Raw genomic sequence first — 20,452 nt, forward strand, 5'->3', positions numbered from 1 at the left:
TGCTTCTTGGGCTGAGGATTGTAGTCTACTGTGGCAGAGAAAGTGTAGGGTGGGCAACACTGTGGTGATATGAGGGCAAGGGTCCTCATTCATGTCTTGGTGCAGCCGATTTATCAGGTCCATGACAGTTAGCTTGTCAACTTGACACAAGCTGGCATTAACTGGGAACAGGGGGTTCAGCTGAAGAATTGACTTCATCAGATTGGTCTGTGGGCAAGCCTGAGAGTCATTTTCTTGATTGATGATTGATACTGAAAGGCTCAGCCCACTATGGGTGGTGTCATCCTTAGGGTTCTTGTCCTGAGGTAAGAAAGCAAACTGAGAAAGCTCAGGGTTGGGGGGGGGGAGCAAGCTAGTAAGCAGCATTCTTCCATGGCCTCTGTTTCAGTTCCTGCTTCCAAGTTCCTGTGTTAAGTTTCTGGTTTGACTTGCCTCATGACAGACTATAAAATATAAGATGGAATAATCCCACATTGCTTTTGGTCATGGTGTTTTCTCTCACACCAATAGAAATAAGGCCTCCCCAAGGCCAGGCTATAATCTAAAAGCCCCTTCCAACAGTTGCCCATTTCAGCCCATTGGGATTCCCAGTAGTATGACAGCTGGGAACCAAGTGTTACAACACAAGGGCTTGTGAGGGACATTTCAAGTTCAAACCCTAACAGTGGACATGCAGTCTCTTATTAGACTGTAATCTGTGCTCAACTGAAGCACTTCTTTTTTCTCAAAAGGCAAATCATGTCTTCAGTATGTCCCAATGGCTGGTGGTTTTCCATTTGCTGCAGTGTAGGAGTCAATATTAAAATTATTTCCTTGTCCACCAAGGCAACCTATCATTCCACAACAGAAAGCGAGCTACATTCCCGGTTTCGTTTTCTGGGAAAACAAAGTCCTAGCTTCCCTTGAATGCATTTGTACAGGAGTTATGTGGTAAACTCCTCTCTTGTGTATTTTGGGGGAGTTTGAGATGCCAGAAAGAATCTCTGAGAAGCACTCCAAAAAAAACTAAAAACACATGGAGCTTTCCCTCCGTGTCTAGTTTTGTTTGTGAACAATTCATTGAAGGTTACCCAATCCTCACAGAAATGGGTCAGAGTTGAGGTAAGTTACCTAAAGCCAGATAATCCGAGTTCCAGATAAGTACCTTACTCTTAGCTTCAAAGTGTTTTATTTATAAAACAGCAAGGCATGTGTATAATGCTGCATGACTGTAATGTGGGGTTGTAACATCAAATGCAAATTAAATAAGATTATACAAGTACTTTGTAACTCGAATAGGCTCATACAGATGTATACAAAGTAGCATGCACATGCTTCCTGAATCTACAAATAGAACTGTACTGGCAAGACCCTGGGGTGCTTCTGCTGCTTATGTGCTTGTTAGTGAAGCATAGTCAGGCCACACTAATCTGAAGTTGTATATGGTTGGTCCTGCCTGTCTAAGGACCCTCAGGGAGCATAGGAATGCTTCATGCTCTACAGCAGAGATCCTGGAGAAGAAAGAATGATTTTCCTATCTGTCTCTAGATAATGTCTCAATGTTGTGTTGTCCCCTAGGTGACTAAAAGGATACACCATAGTGTGTCTCCACTTCTCAGCTTCCCACTGCTACCTCTTGGGGTCTGGGCAAGATCCTCTCTATTTCTCAAACTATGACCCTCTAGGGAGGCTCCCTATTCCAAAATGGAAGAAGACTCCTTTTGTGGGGCCTCTCTGGGTCCCAGCCACTATCATGGATCACAGACCAGGGTGAGTGGCTACCAGCAGGGGAAGGGAGCGCCTGAGTCCAGGCCTGGACATGCTGTTTTTCTGTTTACCTCGATTCATAAAGACAGACACATTTAGACCATTCTGTGTTCCTTTTTGTTCTCCATCACTGTGCACAAAGCCCTCCCCCAGCTGGACTGAGAAGTCTCTCAGGGGTGTGGTCTCTTTCAGTACTCAATGGTTTCTTTTTCCTTCTTGTTGAAAGGGTTGTAGGGCTTCACAGTTGTCACCATTTGGGACAATGGGCCCTGGTGACGGAAGTGGTCAACTCTCATTTCTTGTAGTAAGAGGCTAGGATCAGAATGGAACAAGAAGAAAAAAATGACATAAATAGTCAACATGAAAACAAATACTTCACTTTTATCCAACTGATGATGCATGAAATAGAAGGGATAGAGGACCCAGGGAGGGAAAGGTGGAGTAGAGACTGTCACAAGAGGAGGCTGGGAATGGCCACCCCTGCTTTGCTTACCATGTCATGTGTTCTGTTTCTAAAAATGTATCCTAGATTTATAGCAAATGCTTAGAAAAGAGGTGGACATAGACCAACCCGAAAGCTCCCATCTATTCTGCAGCCTGGCCCCATATGAATTTAAAGGCACTTGGAGTTCACTACACACGGCTTGAAATTCAGAATGGAGACTCCTTTTCATGTATCCTCCAGAGTTTAAGCAATTAAAAGGCTCAAGCTGGCCCTGAGGTCTTATCTTCTACAAAGACTCCTGGCAAATGCACCGTCCCTATCCTCTGTGTGAAGAGATGTCAACGGTTCCAGTCTCCTGACCCTGCATTAGTCCTCAATTTGGCAAGAAGCCCTCACTTTACCAGTGCTATCAGAATTCAGATGGCATAAGGTTGGGGGACAGGCTAGGAGAAAGAGGAAGTAGGGTACTGAGAGTGATTGCTTCTTTAAGAAGTTTAGAAGTCAAGAGACTAGCCAGTCAGCAGAGGAAAGCCAGATGCTAAGTAAGACATGAGCAGAAATGGAGAGGTTTCAAGTTGAGAGGGAAGGACAAGCCTTTCATAAGCGAGAGAACATCTTCCTGGGAGGAAGAAAAGGAATCTGTGATGGACTTATGAGTTGCAGAGTAGAGTAGTGGAGGAAATGAGTGTTGGCCCAGGTCTCTTTATAGGGGCATATGGAAAGGACTAGAAGATTATATGTAGTCCCGAAAGGCTTGGTTATTGCCAGTGCAGAAACAGGCATGGGTGTCTAAAAAGAGAGGAACAGATTACAAACTCTTAAAATCATACAGTGGAGTAAAAAAATGCAAGAGTTCCCAAATAACATGATGCTCAGAAGAAAATACAACAGGAAACAGGTATTAGACCACATAGACTCAACCATGAGGAAAGCGGCTCACAGAGTCTATATGATATGCAGTAGTCAGACACATGGCCTTATGCTTTGCACTAGACATTTTCAGAAAAGCACTTACAGAGTGGTACAAAAATGTCAGAGACAGGGACTTCATGGAGGAGAGCTTTGGTCACTCCTTCCCCTTTCTTTTTACCCCTAGGTCCAGACTAAATGCAGATGGCCTGCCTTTCTGTGAGAGGCATCTTTACATCACTACAGAGTTGTTTTAAATTTACGCTTGTCCTTTTCCTCTGGACTGTCCTTTCTCAGGCCAGAAGCACCTCAGCTGCTGAAGGTTTTTGTGAGGGGCAACTGTGTGCTGTACACTGGTCAGAGTAAAGACATGGCAAACCCTCTCTGAGCTGAAGGAAACACTCTAGTTGTTGCTATTTCCATTGTTCTTCACCCTCAGATTAAGAGCCCCAGAAATGTTACCTCAGAAGATAGCATGTGCTCACTCTGAGGTAATAAAAGACATCCATGTGTGTGTTGGGGACAACTGTGGGAGAATCAGGAGCCTGATGGAATGAGAATATTCCTAGGAAAGACTTGGATTTTTCTCTCTGATTGCAAAACAAAGGGTTACTTTCAGTTTAGAGTAGAGGTTTGTCTGAAAGACAAAAGGAGCCTTTGCCTGCTGTTGGATTGTCTGCTTATGTAGAGGTGCAGGATGTGTGGGAAGGTGTTACAGCAACAGGATGTCTGGGTAAAGCCTCACACAGTTGGGGTTTAAGTGGGATTGCAAACAAAACGGAGAGCTATGAGAAAATGCCCCCATTTGCTCTAATGGAGGTCTTTAAATTCATAGTGGAAATCATGAGCCAGCCAGGCAGAACTTCTAATCTTCACTCTTCTATCCTGGTAGGTACAAGGATGTGTTTAATGAGGACATTGTTTATGTTCTTTATATGCAACAAAATTGTAATTGTTTCAGTCTTGCTTTCAGAAATGGATTTGTAACATGGGAAATGTGCAATGTTATCTTGGATATCACAGCAAAAGCTGGGGCTACAAGTCAAAAATAAGATCAGGATGTAGCAAACTGAAGCTTCTGCAAGACAAAGAAACATCAAAAAGAGAAGGCAACCTAAGGATTGGGAAAAATACTTGTGACTTAAGTGTTTTATAAAGGGTTAATATCCAAGACATATTAACCAACCAACCAACCAACCAACCAACCAACCAACCAACCAACCAACCAGTTCAACTCAAACACAAAAACCAAGGACCTGCATTGACTTTCTTCAAAAAAGACAAAATTGTGAAAAAAAAGTATATGAAAAATGCTGTAAATCACCAATGACCAGAGAATGCAAATATAAAATCTCAATGAGCTATTGTCTCACACTTTCTAGGGGGACTCTTATCAAGGGAGAAAAGACAAGGGACACTGGTGACACTGGGGAGGACGGAGTCTTTCCCAGTGTTGGAGGGAGTGTAGACTGGTGCAGTCATTATGTAAAACAGCATGGGAAGCCCTGGGCATGTGTGAAATGGAGTTCTGAGATAGTCCAGCAACCCATGTCAGGAGCATAGCCATCTAAAGATCTGAGAATTGCTTCAAAGACACATCTATATCACATGTTCATCACGATCTTTAATTGCCAAGATATGGAATAATCCAGATGCCTATTGATGGGGGAGTTAATGAATAACTATACATTAAAATCCTTCTGGAATATTCTCCAGTATTAGAAAAGAGGCTGAGTAATGTAAAAGGAAATACTGACCTTTGCCATACGTGGGCAAACCTAAAGGGCACTATGCTAAATGAACAATATAGAAGTAGAAGAAAAATATGGTATGATCACATTTAATGTGAATTTATATTTAAACAAAACCCTAAATATACAAAGGGAGAGGGGTTAGAAAGGGTGAAAGACTGGTAGGAGGAAATGGCGAGACGGAGAGATGCTGGTGAGAGGACAAGCCACGGCAGTAGATAAGAGCAAGTCTAGAGATCTAACATGACATGGGGGCTAATGGGTAATAGCAGTGTACTGCATTCAGAAATTTTGCTTCCTGAGTAGACTTTAGTTGTTCTTGCCATTGGGAGTGAAAAACTGAGATGATGAATGTATTCATCTGGTTGACTCTAGAAATTATCTCTTTCTCTCTATGTATATCATATAACACCATATTTCTTTAGATATGTCTGGTAAATTTTATTTTTTTAATTTTACTTACAAATATTGGAAACAAAGTCTTAGAAGTAAATTAAATTGAATTCCAACTATTAGCCTGAAAGGTACTGGTTTTCTATTGCGATGTTTAGGACCAGAGAGATGGCTGGGTATGCAACATGGTTGTCAAATAGAAATTTAGATATGCTGAGAAAGCCTACTGCCAAATGATACCTTTCCTATCCTATCCTTTAATGTTGCATTTACAGAAGAGCCTTTGTAGGATGAAGAATACACAGAAGGTTTAAGGTGGCCCTAGTCTCTTACCTCAGATTCTTGTCTACGCTTTGTAGGGATGCTGTCCCCTGACATTCAAGTATCTGAGACCCCTCCTTTCCAAGAATTATTCCTTGAAGCAATTCTACTATAGGATCTTCTTCAACTCTCCACAAATCCTTGTCGCTTATATGTGACTCAGTTTCCTCAGTGTGAACTGTGATTGGTAAGAGCCCCTTCCTAGTCAGGTACCCAGACAGTAACAGCAACTGAGCATGCAAGGTGATTAAACTTTGATGGTTCTGGGAGTCATCCTTTGTGGTAGTTTCTTTCTTGTTCAGTTTCTTGCTCACCCCCTGTGAATTAGCTGTGCTCCTAAGAATCACTGGGACACAAGCATTATGTGACAATATGGTAAGAGAACATGTGGATTAAACAAAAATGGATGAATAACAAAATGAGAAGCTGGGTGACCCTCTTTGTGGATGCTGTTCTCATTTACAGCTATAGCTTTCCAGAAAATTCCAGTCTCTGGAAAGAAGAGCTCTGCCTAATGGTCAAGTCCTAGCCTCAGTCCTCAGAGAGCCCTCCCTAGCCACACACTGCATATTCTAGATGCCAGCATTATGACACTATGACATAATGACATGTTTATGACATGAGCCTGCTTCAGGGCTCCAAATTATTCTATTCAGTTACTTGTGGTGTTTGTTTTGAGACAGGGTCTCATTCCGTATCCCTGGATGGCCTAGGACTCTATGTAGATCAGGCTGGCCTTGAACTCAGAGAGATAATGCCCATCCATGTCTTCCAAGTGAGTGCTGGGGATTAGAGGCATGTGCCGCTGTGCCTGGCCCTCTTATGTTTTCTTTAGTGTTCTTTTCACAATTTTGGATTTAATTGTGGAGATGTGTGTATTCAGTGCCCTGCCCAAGTGGAGATACATATGTGATAAATGGAATATTCCCCCACTGAGCAAATGTGATCTAGAGGAAAAGATGCCCTTGTGGGAAAGTGTTGTGGATTTGGTTTAATGCTGCATGTATTATGTTAATTTGGTTCCCCAAATTACACAAGAATCTTCATGTGCACATTCTGAGAGACCCTGCCCCCAGTTGGCTTTGATTGGTAAATAAAATTGCGGTGGCCAATGGCTGGGCAGGGAGACAGAGGCAAGACTTTAGGATTCCCGGGCAAGGGACTGAGGAAGGAGCAGAAAGGGGAGAGTGGCCATGGTGGGAGAGGAGTGGAAGCCACTCCTGAGATGTGCCAGACAGAGAATATAGCCATCATGTAGGTGCTGAGGAACTAGCCCACGAGGGCTGCAGGTCTGAGTCCAGGGCAGCCAAGATGGAATACAGGTTTTAGTAAGTAATAACTCAGGAATATTGGAGGGGAATATGTTATCTATGTGAAGGTTTGAAGTGGACCAGCCATTGACCTGTTTGAGGCATATTAAATATAAGGCTGTGTGTGTGTGTGTGTGTGTTTTATTTTGAGAACCCAGTATTGGGGCAGGTATCTAGTGAGGGGAACCACCACCACTGCCAGGATGATTTGGGTAGAGTTATTTGGATCAAGTGACAGGGAGGAACATCCAGCATATCTTGTTCACTTGTACATGCCTGCCTTAGACTCAGGTTACACCTGCATTTTCAGAACTCTGTAGTCCTCTTAGTTCGAAACCAAGACCTCCACCAAGTGCTTACAAATTTGAAGGAACGATGAGAGTAGTGGGTCGCCTTCCACTACTGATTGTAAATAAACTATTCTTCTATTCTCTCCATCCACTGCCTTCTGTTTTAATGTGTAAAAATGGGCATTAAAATCCTTGGGAATTTCAACAGATTTTTATTTGTTTTTTTTTTTTTTTATAAAAAGACATTTACAAGAAAGGCATTCACGACTCCTGCTACACACACTAAGTAGCGTGCAGCGTTGATAATAGCTGATTGATGATGTATATACACAACTCGGGGGGTGTCTCAGAGATGAAGATGCCTTCTCACAATATGCTCTGAATAAGAGCCTAAAGGGACCACTGTTAGCATGGTCAACAGGACCATTAATCCATTAACCTGCATGCCCCCCTCCCCAAAGCAGTTCTGTGTCAAGTTCCCTTCAGTAGGAAAATGAACTGCTTTCTTTTTTGGACTTGTCTCTCCATTTTTCTTAAGCACTGCAAATTCACACTTAGTATTTAATTGTCCTTTAATGGAATAGCCATAATTATCATTTCTCTTTCTAATGTATGCAAGCAAACAGAGTAATAGGATTCCTACTTACCGGTTCATCTCTGAATCTGCTGGCATTGTTGATGGAATATTAGAATTTGTTGGGTGGGTGGCTGTGAAATGAACCTTGCCAGTGTATCCTGGGATATTCGCAGACCTGAAGTCAACAGTGAGAAGAGGGGCATAAAAGGAAATTAAAGTAATGATTTGTGACAGAGTCATAGTAACTAGAAGCACATATAAAAAATAGAAAGGGGGAGGCATTAAAATTGTTCCTCCCTTATAAGGTCCAGGCCTTGGGTATACCACCAGGAAAGGCAGCATCAGTATGCACTCATCTAGGCAACATCTCAACTCTGGTGCTAAAAATACTTACTTCAGGTATATTTAACTATCATTTTAAATATGCATGTCCGTGACTTATCAGTGAGGTAAGTTGCTTACTGAAGGAAGGAAGATTCGTTATGAGTAAACAGCATATCTATGCCACACATAACTTTGCACTGATAACTCTGGTGTCAATAAAGACACATGCTTCTATTTACACTCAAGGTGTCTTTGGTCAAATGTATTTCTTGCCACCACGATCTTTCATATCCTAGATTTCAGATGCTTTTCTGAAACCCTGCATTGACAATACATGTAAATCTGCGCATTAGCACAGCATGGACTTGTTTATTTTAAACTACCTACTGGTCTGTTTCCTCTTCTCTTTCCCTACCATAGATAGAGTAAGAAAACATAAGAACACAGGAGAAGGTTCTGTAGCGTGTACAGAGACGACTTCTGTAGCAAAGGCAGTCAACCGAGAATCTCGAATAATTTAACTCAGTCATTCAGGAAAGCATGAAGAATCACTAATATGCTTGCCTTAACATTCAAAATGGCTTACCCAGATGGCTTCCTAAGAAGAAGGAGAGTATGAAGCACAGAACCCTACATGAAGCTGCTTATAATAACATGGCTGCCTTAACTACCGGGAGCCCAAGAAAAAAGACCAATTGTACACCAAACAGCTTGAGCACAATGCAGGCGTCCAAGCCCAGAGCTGACAACCATCAGCACCTCAGCCTCAGTCTGCTGCTGTCTCACTGCAGGGAAATTACAGCCACCATTGTAAACACACTCCGAGCTGCATCTTTTTAACTCTGTGGTTTGTCCCTCCCTTCCCTGGCAATCTTTTTAAACACATGATACCTTATGCTTATTTCTTATTTAAATTTTACTCCAAGACTAAATACAAGGCAGAAGCAACAGACCAATGTCTACCAGAGGAGAACTCCTCTGTGGATGTCTTGGCTATGTCCTTTCCTTATAGCTAATGCACACAACAAAATTTTCTCTGGGAGTGATGTAGCTGCAGAGACATTAAAGGAGCTTAAGGAAAGTTGTTACTCCTCGTTATGGACTATATCTTAAATATCATCCATCGGCCTTTCTCGTATTGACAGACTGACTTTTAGCTTGGGGTACCATTAGAAGGTGGTAGAACCCTTGGTATATAGGGCACACAGAGGTGGAGTTAGGTTACAGGGAGGGGACTCTTAAGAGGCTGCTTAGGGTCGATCTCTCTCTGCATCCTGGTTGCGATTTGAACAGACTTCTCCAGGATTTGTGACCTCCATGTTATACTGTGCAATAGCAGATCCAAAGGGACATGACCGAGGACTGTGGATTGAAACCTCTAGTGCTATGAACATATATATATATATATATATATATATATATGTGTGTGTGTGTGTGTGTGTGTGTGTGTGTGTGTGTCTGTGTGTGTGTGTGTGTGTGTGTGTGTCTGTGTGCGTATATATACATAAATACACACACACACATATATGTGTATATATATACATATATATATGAGAGTATATAAATACACATATATGTAAATATTCTCTTTATAGCTGATATCTTATCTCAGGCATTTTTTCTTATTGACAGAAATCTGACTAATACATTTCTTAAAATGTTAGGTGACAGGAAAACAAAAGAGATGTTAGTGAGGTAAGTGCATGCTCTGGTGTCAGAGTGAAGACAGAGATCAAGTGATTCCTCTCATCAGCCCTGGGATCTGGTGTCTGGTTAGATTTTCCTGGCACATTGTTGCCTCCGCCCTGACATTAGGTAGTGATATAACCTAAAGGTCTTGTGGAGTGACTATAGTTCACCCTGTAACTTCTTGGTGTTTTTCCTAGGTTGATTCTATGTTAGTATTAGAGTGTTATGGGAAGATTATGTAGCAAGCAGGAAGTTGCTACAATAAAGCTCACAGCTGTCATTTGAGTGTGTCATTTTATGGGTCTTGATGATGGCCTACTGGCTTAAAGCTAATCACATTGGCTATACCTCCACACTTACAAACAAAGGAAAATCACATCAAGAGTTACAGGTCAGAATAAATGAGATGAATTGACATGTTTTCTGAGGCTAGAAAAACAGCAAAAAACAAGGCTCTGCACTGAGACGACTGAGAGACCGGCTTCTGCAAGCCTGTCTACCCACTCATAACCTGTGAGATGCCATCAACCTCTAGGAAAGCTCTCTGGGCCCCAGTTCAGCCAACTGTAGTTGAAAAAATAGAGACAGGACAATTTAAAAAAAATAAAATATTTACAAACTGGAAGCCTCATAGTTGGAGAATGCAAAATTTATGCAGTATACACAACTACAAAGACTTGCAGATCACTGCACACACTGAAGTCCATGGCTGTTTAAAAGATGGTGATCTATGTACCAGCTTCCACTACTCTGACTAAATCAGGAATGACAGGGCCTGGGAATCTGGGAGTGCTAGCTATCACTTCTCAGAGGTTCTAGAATGGGATGAGGATCGGGAACCTGCTGTAAAGCCATGTTGTAAAGTCAGTCGGAAGGGTCTATATGACTGAACATGAGCTGTCAAGTTCTGGACAGTGTCCCTTGGGATTTCTCGGGAGTTTCTTAAAGTGTAGCTGTAAGGTGGAGAGGTACCAAAAATGAAGCCAAACTACTGATGTGTGTGTGTCTCTTCCCCCCAAGCATTCTTTGAAGCTTCCATGCATGGTACCAAGGAAATCCCCGCCATCTGTGTGACAGGTTTTTTCCACTGCCTCTGAAACACCTGCAGAAGTAAAGTGCTTCTGAAGTTGTAATCCTCAGCCTGGGCTGCTAGGATGCCAGAGAGATAGACACTAGCAAGGTGTCAATCATGAGAGGGGCTTCATTTAAAATCCCACACAGCTCTGTGTGCCTCTGTGGCTTGTAGACTATTTACTGACCTTGATTGGCATCTATGTTACATTACATAAAGGTTGTTTTTTATGATTCATCTTGTGGAATACTGACGGCATACTATATAACTAGTAGACAAACTAGTTGCTTAGGCCAAGGATGAATTCAGCTGCATAATAAAGTGCTAAGATATTTGAAAATGAAAGTTCTCACCCACACTCATGCTAAATATATTTCTGCTTAACCCTGGCCTACAGGGACATCACAGGAGAGCATTTTTGCCCTCTTGTGATATAAGCATATATATGCACTTGCCATCTAAATGCAGCCTTATATGCATTTAGAGATACATGTATAGATACATAGATTTAAAGATGACTCTCTGGGACACCCAAGCTGCTTCTGGGAGGGGATGTTTTTCAGCTGAAGGAAAGAAAGCCAGGAAAGGTATAGAGACAATGGAATGGACCTTGATATTTGCTGCATATTTAGAGAACTCTACCTGCCCGTGTGAAGACAGACGAGAATCAGCACCTCATTTGCACAGACTCTTCATTTGTTTTTATCTTTGCTTCTAGCTTCCTGGCCTTGACCCCATCTTTGGAGACCCAATTCCTTTAGGAGTCATGATTTTGTTTTGTTTGGATATTTTGATAGCTAAGTTGAGGATTGACGGTTTCATCTCAATAAAGTATAATAAGGTAAAACTCTTAAAAAATGATTTCAGAACATAAATCAGCAATATTAGTAATTTTCCTGCATAAGCCTCCTGAGTATTGGGCTTTTTGGTGTGAGACATCAAGTTCAGTTCATCATTATTCTATATACACATGATATATACTTACAGGTCAGCAAAAAATAAGGAGAATATAGTTTAGTTTAAAGTATAATTAGACTACTTAAAAGTAAATGAACTTACTTAAAATAAAATTGAAAATGTGGAAAATATATTCTACATATAATGTAAGAAAAGTCATGTGGTGTGTAGAATATATGGTTAAAGATTTAACCACATATGCAGATTTCCCAGTATACTACAGACCTAATACTCATTTTGTACAACAAATTCTCTTTAAAATGACTCATATAACTTAAACAATTTTCTGTATAATCCTATACCTTATATTGACTCATGTACATGTATTACAGGAAAGAATAAAGACAAAGTCTAAGTATTCTGTTCGTAGTCAAGCAAACTTCAAGCGGCAGGACCAGTTCCCAGCCTGGACATCAGAGCTCATGCAGTCGACTACGTGGGAAAGATCCTGGCAGGTTTTCAGCCAAAGCAGGAGGATGATGTAAACACACACGCTATTCCCCTGTGGCACAAGGGACTAAACCTAGGACGTCATGCACACTAAGCAAGTTCTCTGTTGCTGAGCTACACACCCAACCAACCCATTTGAAGAAATAAACAGACTTAAAGAACCTAAGTGGGCAAAGACCATGGTGGCAAAAAAGAAGGCAGTCAATGAAACATTTAATTCTAATTTAACTCTGGGGCCTCTCTAAGCTGTGGGGTGACCAGAGACCAATTGAAAATTCTTTTTTTCCTGCATGAAACTTACTATGTAGCCCATGCCTCTAGCAATCTTTTTGCATGAGCCTCTTGAGCACTGGGCTTCCAAATGTGAGACATCATGTCCAGTTCATCTTACATTTTTATTTTACTAAAAGGTTTAATTTTAAATTAAATTAAGCTTAAAAAAGAATTTTATCTTTAATGTCTTTGTATGTTTATGTGGATGTGAGTGTAGTGTCCACAGAGGTCAGAAGGCAGCAGTGGATCCCTGAAGTTGGAGATATAGACAGTTGTGAGCTGCATAATGCAGGTGCTGGGAAACGAACTCAGGTCCTTGGGAAGAGCAGCACACGTTTTAGCTGCGGAGACATCTCTCCAGTTCCACACATTCAGTTCAAGTGGAAATGTTCTGAGCCATCCTCACCATTACTGTAGCCTATCCAGGGTCACTGCTCCTTCATTGAAAGGCCCTGGGGCGCATCACGCTCTTCCTATGCAGAATCAACAAGAGGAACGCTGATGTAGATTGAGGAGAAAAGGGCACAGAGAAAGGGGAGGGGGGCTCAGAGGATGAAAGTAAGGAAAAGCCCAACACATATAGGCAGGGAAAGAGGGACAGAGAGAGGGTATTTAGAATTGTGATGGATCTGGTGTTTCCATTCACTATTTTGTGATGAGTCCTGGTCACTGAACTGTTTTCCTGAATGCCTTAAGATAGATATTCCAACCATTTTCAGGGGTTTGTAATTTTGTTGCTATTATTACCATCCCAGGGTTGTTTTTTTTTCCCTGTGTTTTCTTCACTTTTCACACCTTCCATTTTACATGGAGACAAAGAGATAATATGGCTCAAAGGTTTTCTTCTAGTCAAGGATGAATCTCAAGAACTGGCACCGTGCAGGATGCACACAGCACGGTAGTCCATGTGTTAAGGGCAGGCATTTGCCGCATGATCAGGAGGTCCACTATCTAGATGTAACCTCACTGCTCCTGAAATGAGCCATTTGGGGCTGATCATCACATTTTCTCTGACCTCAGCCTCCTTGTCTGCAGAAAGAAAACAGATCTGGTTTCTGTGCTTCTGGCATGCTCACACTATTTTGAAAAATAAAGGAGAAAGTAGTTGTGAAAGAGCTCTGAGAATGTCAAAGTGTCTGGAGGCAAGGAGAAGCAACAGGCTGACACTGGGAACAGCTAGTCACAGCCAGTCTTAGCCTAAGCTATGGGGTGAGTTTTGTAAAGCTGAGATCATTTCACTGATCTGGAGATTACCCTTTGACACCCTAGATGTTCTCCAGATGCTGACTGAGAATCTATGTTGGACAACCCATCTTTATTGGCTGATGTGTCCTCACAGACGTCCCCACATTGAGAAAGCAAAGGCAGTTGTGGGACCGTGACCTTCTGTAACAGATGTTCTTGGTTGTGACATGGGAGTGGTCTATGACTCTGTAGTTCTCTCACAGGCCATCTTCACCCTTCTCTGAGAAAATAAGGGCCACGTGCCTCTAGGGCAGGTGCCATGGGCTCGCTCCTGCATTTCCACTATATTGGGTGTGTGTGTGGGGGAAGGCACTTTGGGTAGCTCTCTCCTTTTCTTAGGACAGAGATAGGGACAGGTTGTTCCTGGGGACTGAGTGTGCACAAGCCTGTAGGTACTTTTCGCTTAAGTCTGACTCTCTGACCTGATCACTCCTATCTGTGGCTGTGGCAGCGACATGGGGTCATGGAACAATTACTAAAGGAACTGGCCTTGGATTCAGCCTTGTCAAATGTCTAAGCAATCTCTTGTGTTAAGAGCAAAGGCAGACTGAAAGCAAAAGTGATCCTTACCTTAATTTCCGGTTTGATTCAGATTAGAAATGGGGGTTAATATCTATCTGAGTTCCCTGAGGGACAAGCCTGACTGCATAGGGGTTGATGTCAAAAGTATCCCCTCTCCAGGAAAAAGACATCGGGACGGGTATGGCCTTCATGCCTCACTGAACAACGACAGGGGGACAGGAGCCATTACAAGGTCCCCTTCAAATACTGGAGGTCAGGCCTCTATCCCCGTCTTCGCAAGTTTAGAATTGCCACAGCCCTTCTATACTTAGAGAAGGGAGGAGATGTCAGGGGCAGCCCTGCTTACACACTGTAGGCCTAAAATCAGCCATAGGCCTAAAATCAGCAATAGGCCTGTCATACATGTATACTAACACCAAGTCTTGGGTCTCAGTGGAAAAACATTGAATCAGATGGCTATAAGCTAATGTCAACAGGCAGCTTTTGTGGACATTTATAAGCCTGAGTAGTCATATACCTTGTAAATAGGTAGCCTTGGCAGACAATACCAACCTAGATAAGGACAAGTGAGTCATAGGCAGAGTCATAGTGACTTGTCCCCTGAACCTTTACCCAGCCGATACCCGGTTCTGAAGATATCTGTATTCCCCCTGAACACCCACACTCCAGTGTCATTCCCTTCCCCACATCCTGCCTTTCTGTGTTTATAACCCCGTGTGAATTAATTATGATTTGAGAAAAAAAATTATAAAAATTAGATACTTTCTGTAAACTATAGATTAGACATGGTATAGCTGTCAGCCCAAGAACGCTTTCTTTTGTATTTCTCAATTCTGTCTTTGTAAGTCTTTGCATTTTCTTTTAATTGTTCACATTTTCCAAAAAGCCAATATAATTGAAAAAAATAAACTAATGAACTGAAAAAAGAAAAGAAATGGGGGTTAATTATATAATTTAAAGAAGTTCCTGACTATCACCCAAATCCAGGAAAGGCATTGCAATAGAATGTCGATCTAGCTATTCTGAATTCTTGTTCTACCTTATGGATAGCTTGGATTCTTCTGGTCCCTGACTTACACTCAAACTATAAATTCTTTAACTTTGGATGTCTTTTGATATCTGGGCATGAGTGCCAAATTAGGAAACTTATTTATAATGAGAAAATATGCCATAATTCTGTTTGTATGGATGTGTTATATGTGCATGTAGGCATAGTTATGCAAATATATTTGCAGAAGTTATTTTTCCTTCATTGGTCATAACAGGAAAATGTTTTAGTGAGAAGTTTGCCTATAAAAACTTGATGTAGACTCATAGAGGAATTTTATGCAACTATTAAATGAATTGTGGAGAAAATGATCAGTGTTTATTTAAATCTTGAATTTATGCAAACTCTGTGTATGAATATTGACACACTATGCACATATGTCATAGACTACTTAGACACATAGAAGAAGGATCATCAAGTCTCCAACACTGGTATTAAAAACCAGAGAGATAATCTACTTTATATACTTTAAAAATAGTTGGATTATTGTTATGTCAGGATATGTAGACATTAAATCGTGATGGGCTATGCCAACACTAGAGGTGAACCAAACATGAGATAGTTCTATCAGCACTGGAAAATGACTGAACAACGGGTTTGAGAATGCTGGTAAAGTTTCTCCTTGTAATTTATTCCAGGGAATCTCCATTAAGTAAATAATTTTAAATCATGAAAGGCATACACAAAAATACTTGAGAGGATTATGTATAATAGCAAAAAGAATAAAGAAATAATTTATATATGAATTTAAATCAGTCAAGTGCAGTACATCTGAAAGGACAGAAATGGTGTTTATGAAAGTATATTTCATTATGCTATAATGTAGAGGTGGTGAGTGCTCCCTGTGGCATATCACAGTGGTGAGTGCTCCCTGTGACATATCAGAGTGGTGGGTGCTCCCTGTGGCATATCACAGTGGTGAGTGCTCCCTGTGACATATCAGAGTGGTGGGTGCTCCCTGTGGCATATCACAGTGGTGGGTGCTCCTTGTGGCATATCACAGTGATGAGTGCTCCCTGTGGCATATCACAGTGATGAGTGCTCCCTGTGGCATATCACAGCAAGAGTGAGAGGAGCATATGACAAATGGGAAAGGTCAGAGTCTAATAGCAATTATGTTCTCATGGGAGAGTTTGTATTTGTGTTTGCTATTGTTTTCTGCACTCAATTCTTATTATGATCAGATTCAATTCTACAACAGAAATAATAAATTATATTTTAAGCTGTTGAAGTGTTCACCAATGTAGATCAGATGACCTGATAACTAAGAAAAGAAGGAGGAGGAAGAGGAGGAGGAAGAGGGAGAGGAGGAGGAGGAGGAGGGAGATAAGGAAGAGAAGGAGAAAGAGGAAGAGAGGAAGGAAAGAAAGGAGGGAAGAAGGAAGGAAGGAAGGAAGGGAGGGAGGGAGGGAGGGAGGGAGGGAGGGAGGGAGGGAGGAAGAAATCACCTGAAGGAAGTATGAAAGATATGCCCCCCCAGGGGTCAGGGTGGGGTGGGGGCGTGGGGTGTGGATCAGGATACTATAAATCTACTGGATAATGTTTTATGTTGCTGAGGGACAGCATCATGGTAAATGTAAGAGCGTGGTTAAGCATCAATCTTCTGGACCCTAAAGGTAAGATCATACGGTTCATTTAGGTAAGAAGTTCTTTTAAACTATAAAACTTCAAAGAAAGTCATGCTTGCATTTGAATAGGACATTGGCTTGTTTGTTTGTTTGTTTTCCCCTACTTGGTACAAAATATAAATTTGAGTTTCCGGACTTGAGACTTTATGGAGATGATGCCGTATTTTATAAATTCTATAATTGTGTTAGCCCAGTGTGATATCATGCAAAATACATAACAATTAATTTGAGACCTATATGTAGGTAGTAAAACTACTAAGTGAGCAAGCAGGAGATCAGCACAAAGCCAGACACGGAGCTTCTTGTTTGGAGCATGGAAGATGGCGAAGTTCCTGGGGCACAGGGCAGGAGGAGTTCAGAAGAGTTCACTAGAAATCTATTTCTCGAGGTCAGTGTGGACAAACACACAGGCATTTACTACGCAGTTGAATGTATTAAGAACGGCACTGTGTGTCACGGCATCCATAAACACTTCGTGATAAAAATGGAAAACGTTTGTTGTGTTAAAAGGTTATGATTCTGTTAAAAAACAGAAAAATCAATCACGAGAAGAAACTTTGCAACCTGGGACGCCCTCTAGCGACCATATCGCAGAAACACAGTTAAATGTCAGTTGCGTCTTAAAACATGAGCTTCAGCCAGATAAGGTAAAGGGCACTCTCCCAAACTATTCAAAGAAATGTCTTGTTTTTACATTAAAAAAATTAAATGCCTCTTATTTTCGTTTCAATGTATTTTAAGAATGACCCCAAGGAAAGTTTTTTTAAAGCAAGATTGTTTCACAAAACATTTCAAAATTTAAGTATAAACCAGAATAAAAAGAAACATTATCAAAATCTTATGCTTGGTGAATACTTTAAGATTGGCTCTCTCCATTCAAGTTTTTCCTTTCAGTTTTTAAAAGAATTGTCGTTTAAATAGTAAAGATTTCCTTGCAGAATTTATGGAAGAATTTTACATTGGTTCCTCCAGACTTGACAAATGGTGGCAGGCGTCAGCAGCCTTTGGAGTGCCATATGTAAAAATGACTTCTCAACAGTCATGGGTCAAAAAGCAAAGTCAGTTATTTGTGTGTGTGTGTGCGTGTGTGAAATTGTTTGTCCACCAAGATCTTTAACTTGTTGGAGGCAAATTCTTTTCTATTTTCTATTTACATTAGGACAGCTCTTAGCATAGCTTCCAGTCCTAGAAAGGCATGCTTAAATTCCTTAATAAAATCATTTATATAAATTTACTATAGTTAAAGATAATTTCAAAAGATATTTTATAGCCTGACAGAGAGGAAAAAAGAATTAGATTAAATTAATAATAGAAATACGTAAACAAATAACAGGAGATTAAAAAACCAAACATTTAACAAACAATAGAATATAGCAGAAGGTGATCCAATAAGAAATTTATCTACATTGGTTTGTGGGCGTATCATATTTTAAAGATAAAGTTTACTATTTAGCTAGTTGTGACAATTTATGCTATGAGTGTATGAAGTCCTTGGTAAGAGCTGTCAATCATAGAGACCAATGTGAGAATGTCTCTGATATTTGACAACTCTGTGATGTGGAGGAAAGATAATAGAACCTCTGTTTCAGTTAACTGAATAAACAACATAATTTAAAAAATGTGTCCCTCAAAACGACCTCTTTCTTGTCGTTGTGTCTAAACAATGCGGTATGGCAGCTACTTAGATGCATGTACAGTGTGCTGGCTATCACAAGAAATCTAGGGAAGATGCACTTAGCATGTTTTGCCAAATATTAAAGCATTTTATATATAGATTTGAACATCCTTAAGTTTCAGTATCTGCAGGTCTTTGGAACCAAATCCTTTGCCCCTGTATCAAAGCTCTAAGCCTGTATGTATGTGCTGTATACTTTGTAACAAACATTAATAGCTGTGGAGGCTGAACTAGATGCCCCCATAGTCTAGGGCATTTTAATATTTGGTCCCCAGTCCGTGGCACTCTTTGGGCAATTTAGGAGGTATGACTTTTCTGACGGAAGTACATCATTGAAGCCAGGCTCTGAGATTTCAAAGTCTTGCACCAGCCCCAGAGCTCTTTCAATTTCCTTTTATTGTTTATTTGTTTGATGAGCTCTCAGCTTGTTGTTTCAGCTGCTTCCTCCCAGACATGATCCACCCGCATTTATCTGGAACATAAGCCCAAATAAACCCTTTCTACTGCAAATTGCCTCGGCCACGGTATTTCTATTGCAGCAATAGGAAAGTAACTAAGGTAACAATAGGAAAGTAACTAAGGTAACAATGGGAAAGTAACTAAGATAACAATGGGAAAATAACTAAGGTAAAGTTAGGAAAGAAACTAAGGTAACAATGAAACCATGTTATAAATCTAGTGTGGAGGGATGTGCAGTATTTTAACTTGTTTTCTGACTTCACCATAGTGGTACAAAAGTCGTATGTATTCAATAGAAAGTGTGCCCGAGTTTGAATGCCAGTTGTCTCCCTGGCTAACTCTGTGATCCAGATCTCGGTTAGGCTAACTCTGTGATCCAGATCTCGGTTAGGTTGCTGGGGTGCAGCACGGAACTGTGAGTCAGGCCCAGGATCCCAGACAGGAACAGTTCCAATCCCATAGCATTGTGTGTTGCCAAGTGAGAATATCTTAGAACGGGTTTACGCAATTTTAGGTCAAAGAGGGTCTGTCTGAGTACATACATTCTATGGCCCGATTTCTTAGACTGTGCATCATGATCCATATGTCATATGGATGTAGGCATCATAAAAATTGGTGATAATAGAATGTTTCAGGAATGCACCATCACTCAAAACTGAATCATGATCAACTTGTAATAAATTTGAGGTGGTTTAGTCAGTATGACTGGTGTGTAATTGTGTGGTTTGATCACTGCCTTGGTTCTAAGGCATGAGCCCTTTACTCTGCTCATACCATCCTGCCATGCAACGACAACACTGAAGCATGCAGGCTCAGATTGCAGACTGTGTCTGCTGTTCACTGCATGGCTTACCATATAGACAGGGGTTTTTGCTTTCACAGAAATATTATGGTTCAATTATGAAAGTCAGACTTTTAGTAGTTTCGTGGCATCATTCTTAGAATGTAAACGTAACTTAGTATAACTTTAGAATGTACTGCTAGGGCCGGGTGGTGGTGGTGCATGCCTTTAATCCCAGCACTTGGGAGGCAGAGGCAGGTGGATTTCTGAGTTCGAGGCCAGCCTGGGCTACAGAGTGACTTCCAGGACAGCCAGGACTACACAGAGAAACCCTGTCTCGAAAAAACAAAAACAAAAAACCAAAGCAACAACAACAAAAGAATGTACTGCTAGGTGGCTTGAGGCTTTTTTAAAAAGATTTATTTTTATTTACACATGTATCTATGTCTGTGCACCACATGCATGCAGGTTCTGGAGCTCAGAGAGGAACTCCAGACCTCTGGAACTGGAGTAGCAAGTGACTGTGAGTGCCTGACCTTCTGGAAACTAAACCTCTACAACAGTAGAAAGCCCCCTTAAGCACTGAG

General features: G+C 41.1%; 1 protein-coding gene across 2 annotated transcripts in view; it reads right to left on the reverse strand.

Annotated features, from left to right (window-relative positions):
* Positions 1-1,851: 1,851 nt before the first annotated feature.
* The window catches only part of Spata48 (spermatogenesis associated 48), a 55,799-nt gene continuing 37,198 nt past the window's right edge, over positions 1,852-20,452 (reverse strand). The window contains exons 5-6 of one of the 2 annotated variants that reach the window (XM_028779202.1): positions 7,813-7,917; positions 1,852-2,058 (exon numbers count right to left, since the gene is read on the reverse strand). In XM_028779202.1, coding sequence (XP_028635035.1) covers positions 1,935-2,058; positions 7,813-7,917 — 229 coding nt within the window. In that variant the 3' untranslated portion in view covers positions 1,852-1,934. The remainder of the gene's footprint in view (positions 2,059-7,812; positions 7,918-20,452) is intronic. The other variant, XM_028779198.1, reaches the window with a different exon arrangement.

This window comes from Grammomys surdaster, unplaced genomic scaffold (assembly GCF_004785775.1).
Source record: "Grammomys surdaster isolate TR1022 unplaced genomic scaffold, NIH_TR_1.0 67, whole genome shotgun sequence".
In the NCBI taxonomy this organism is placed as follows: domain Eukaryota; kingdom Metazoa; phylum Chordata; class Mammalia; order Rodentia; family Muridae; genus Grammomys; species Grammomys surdaster.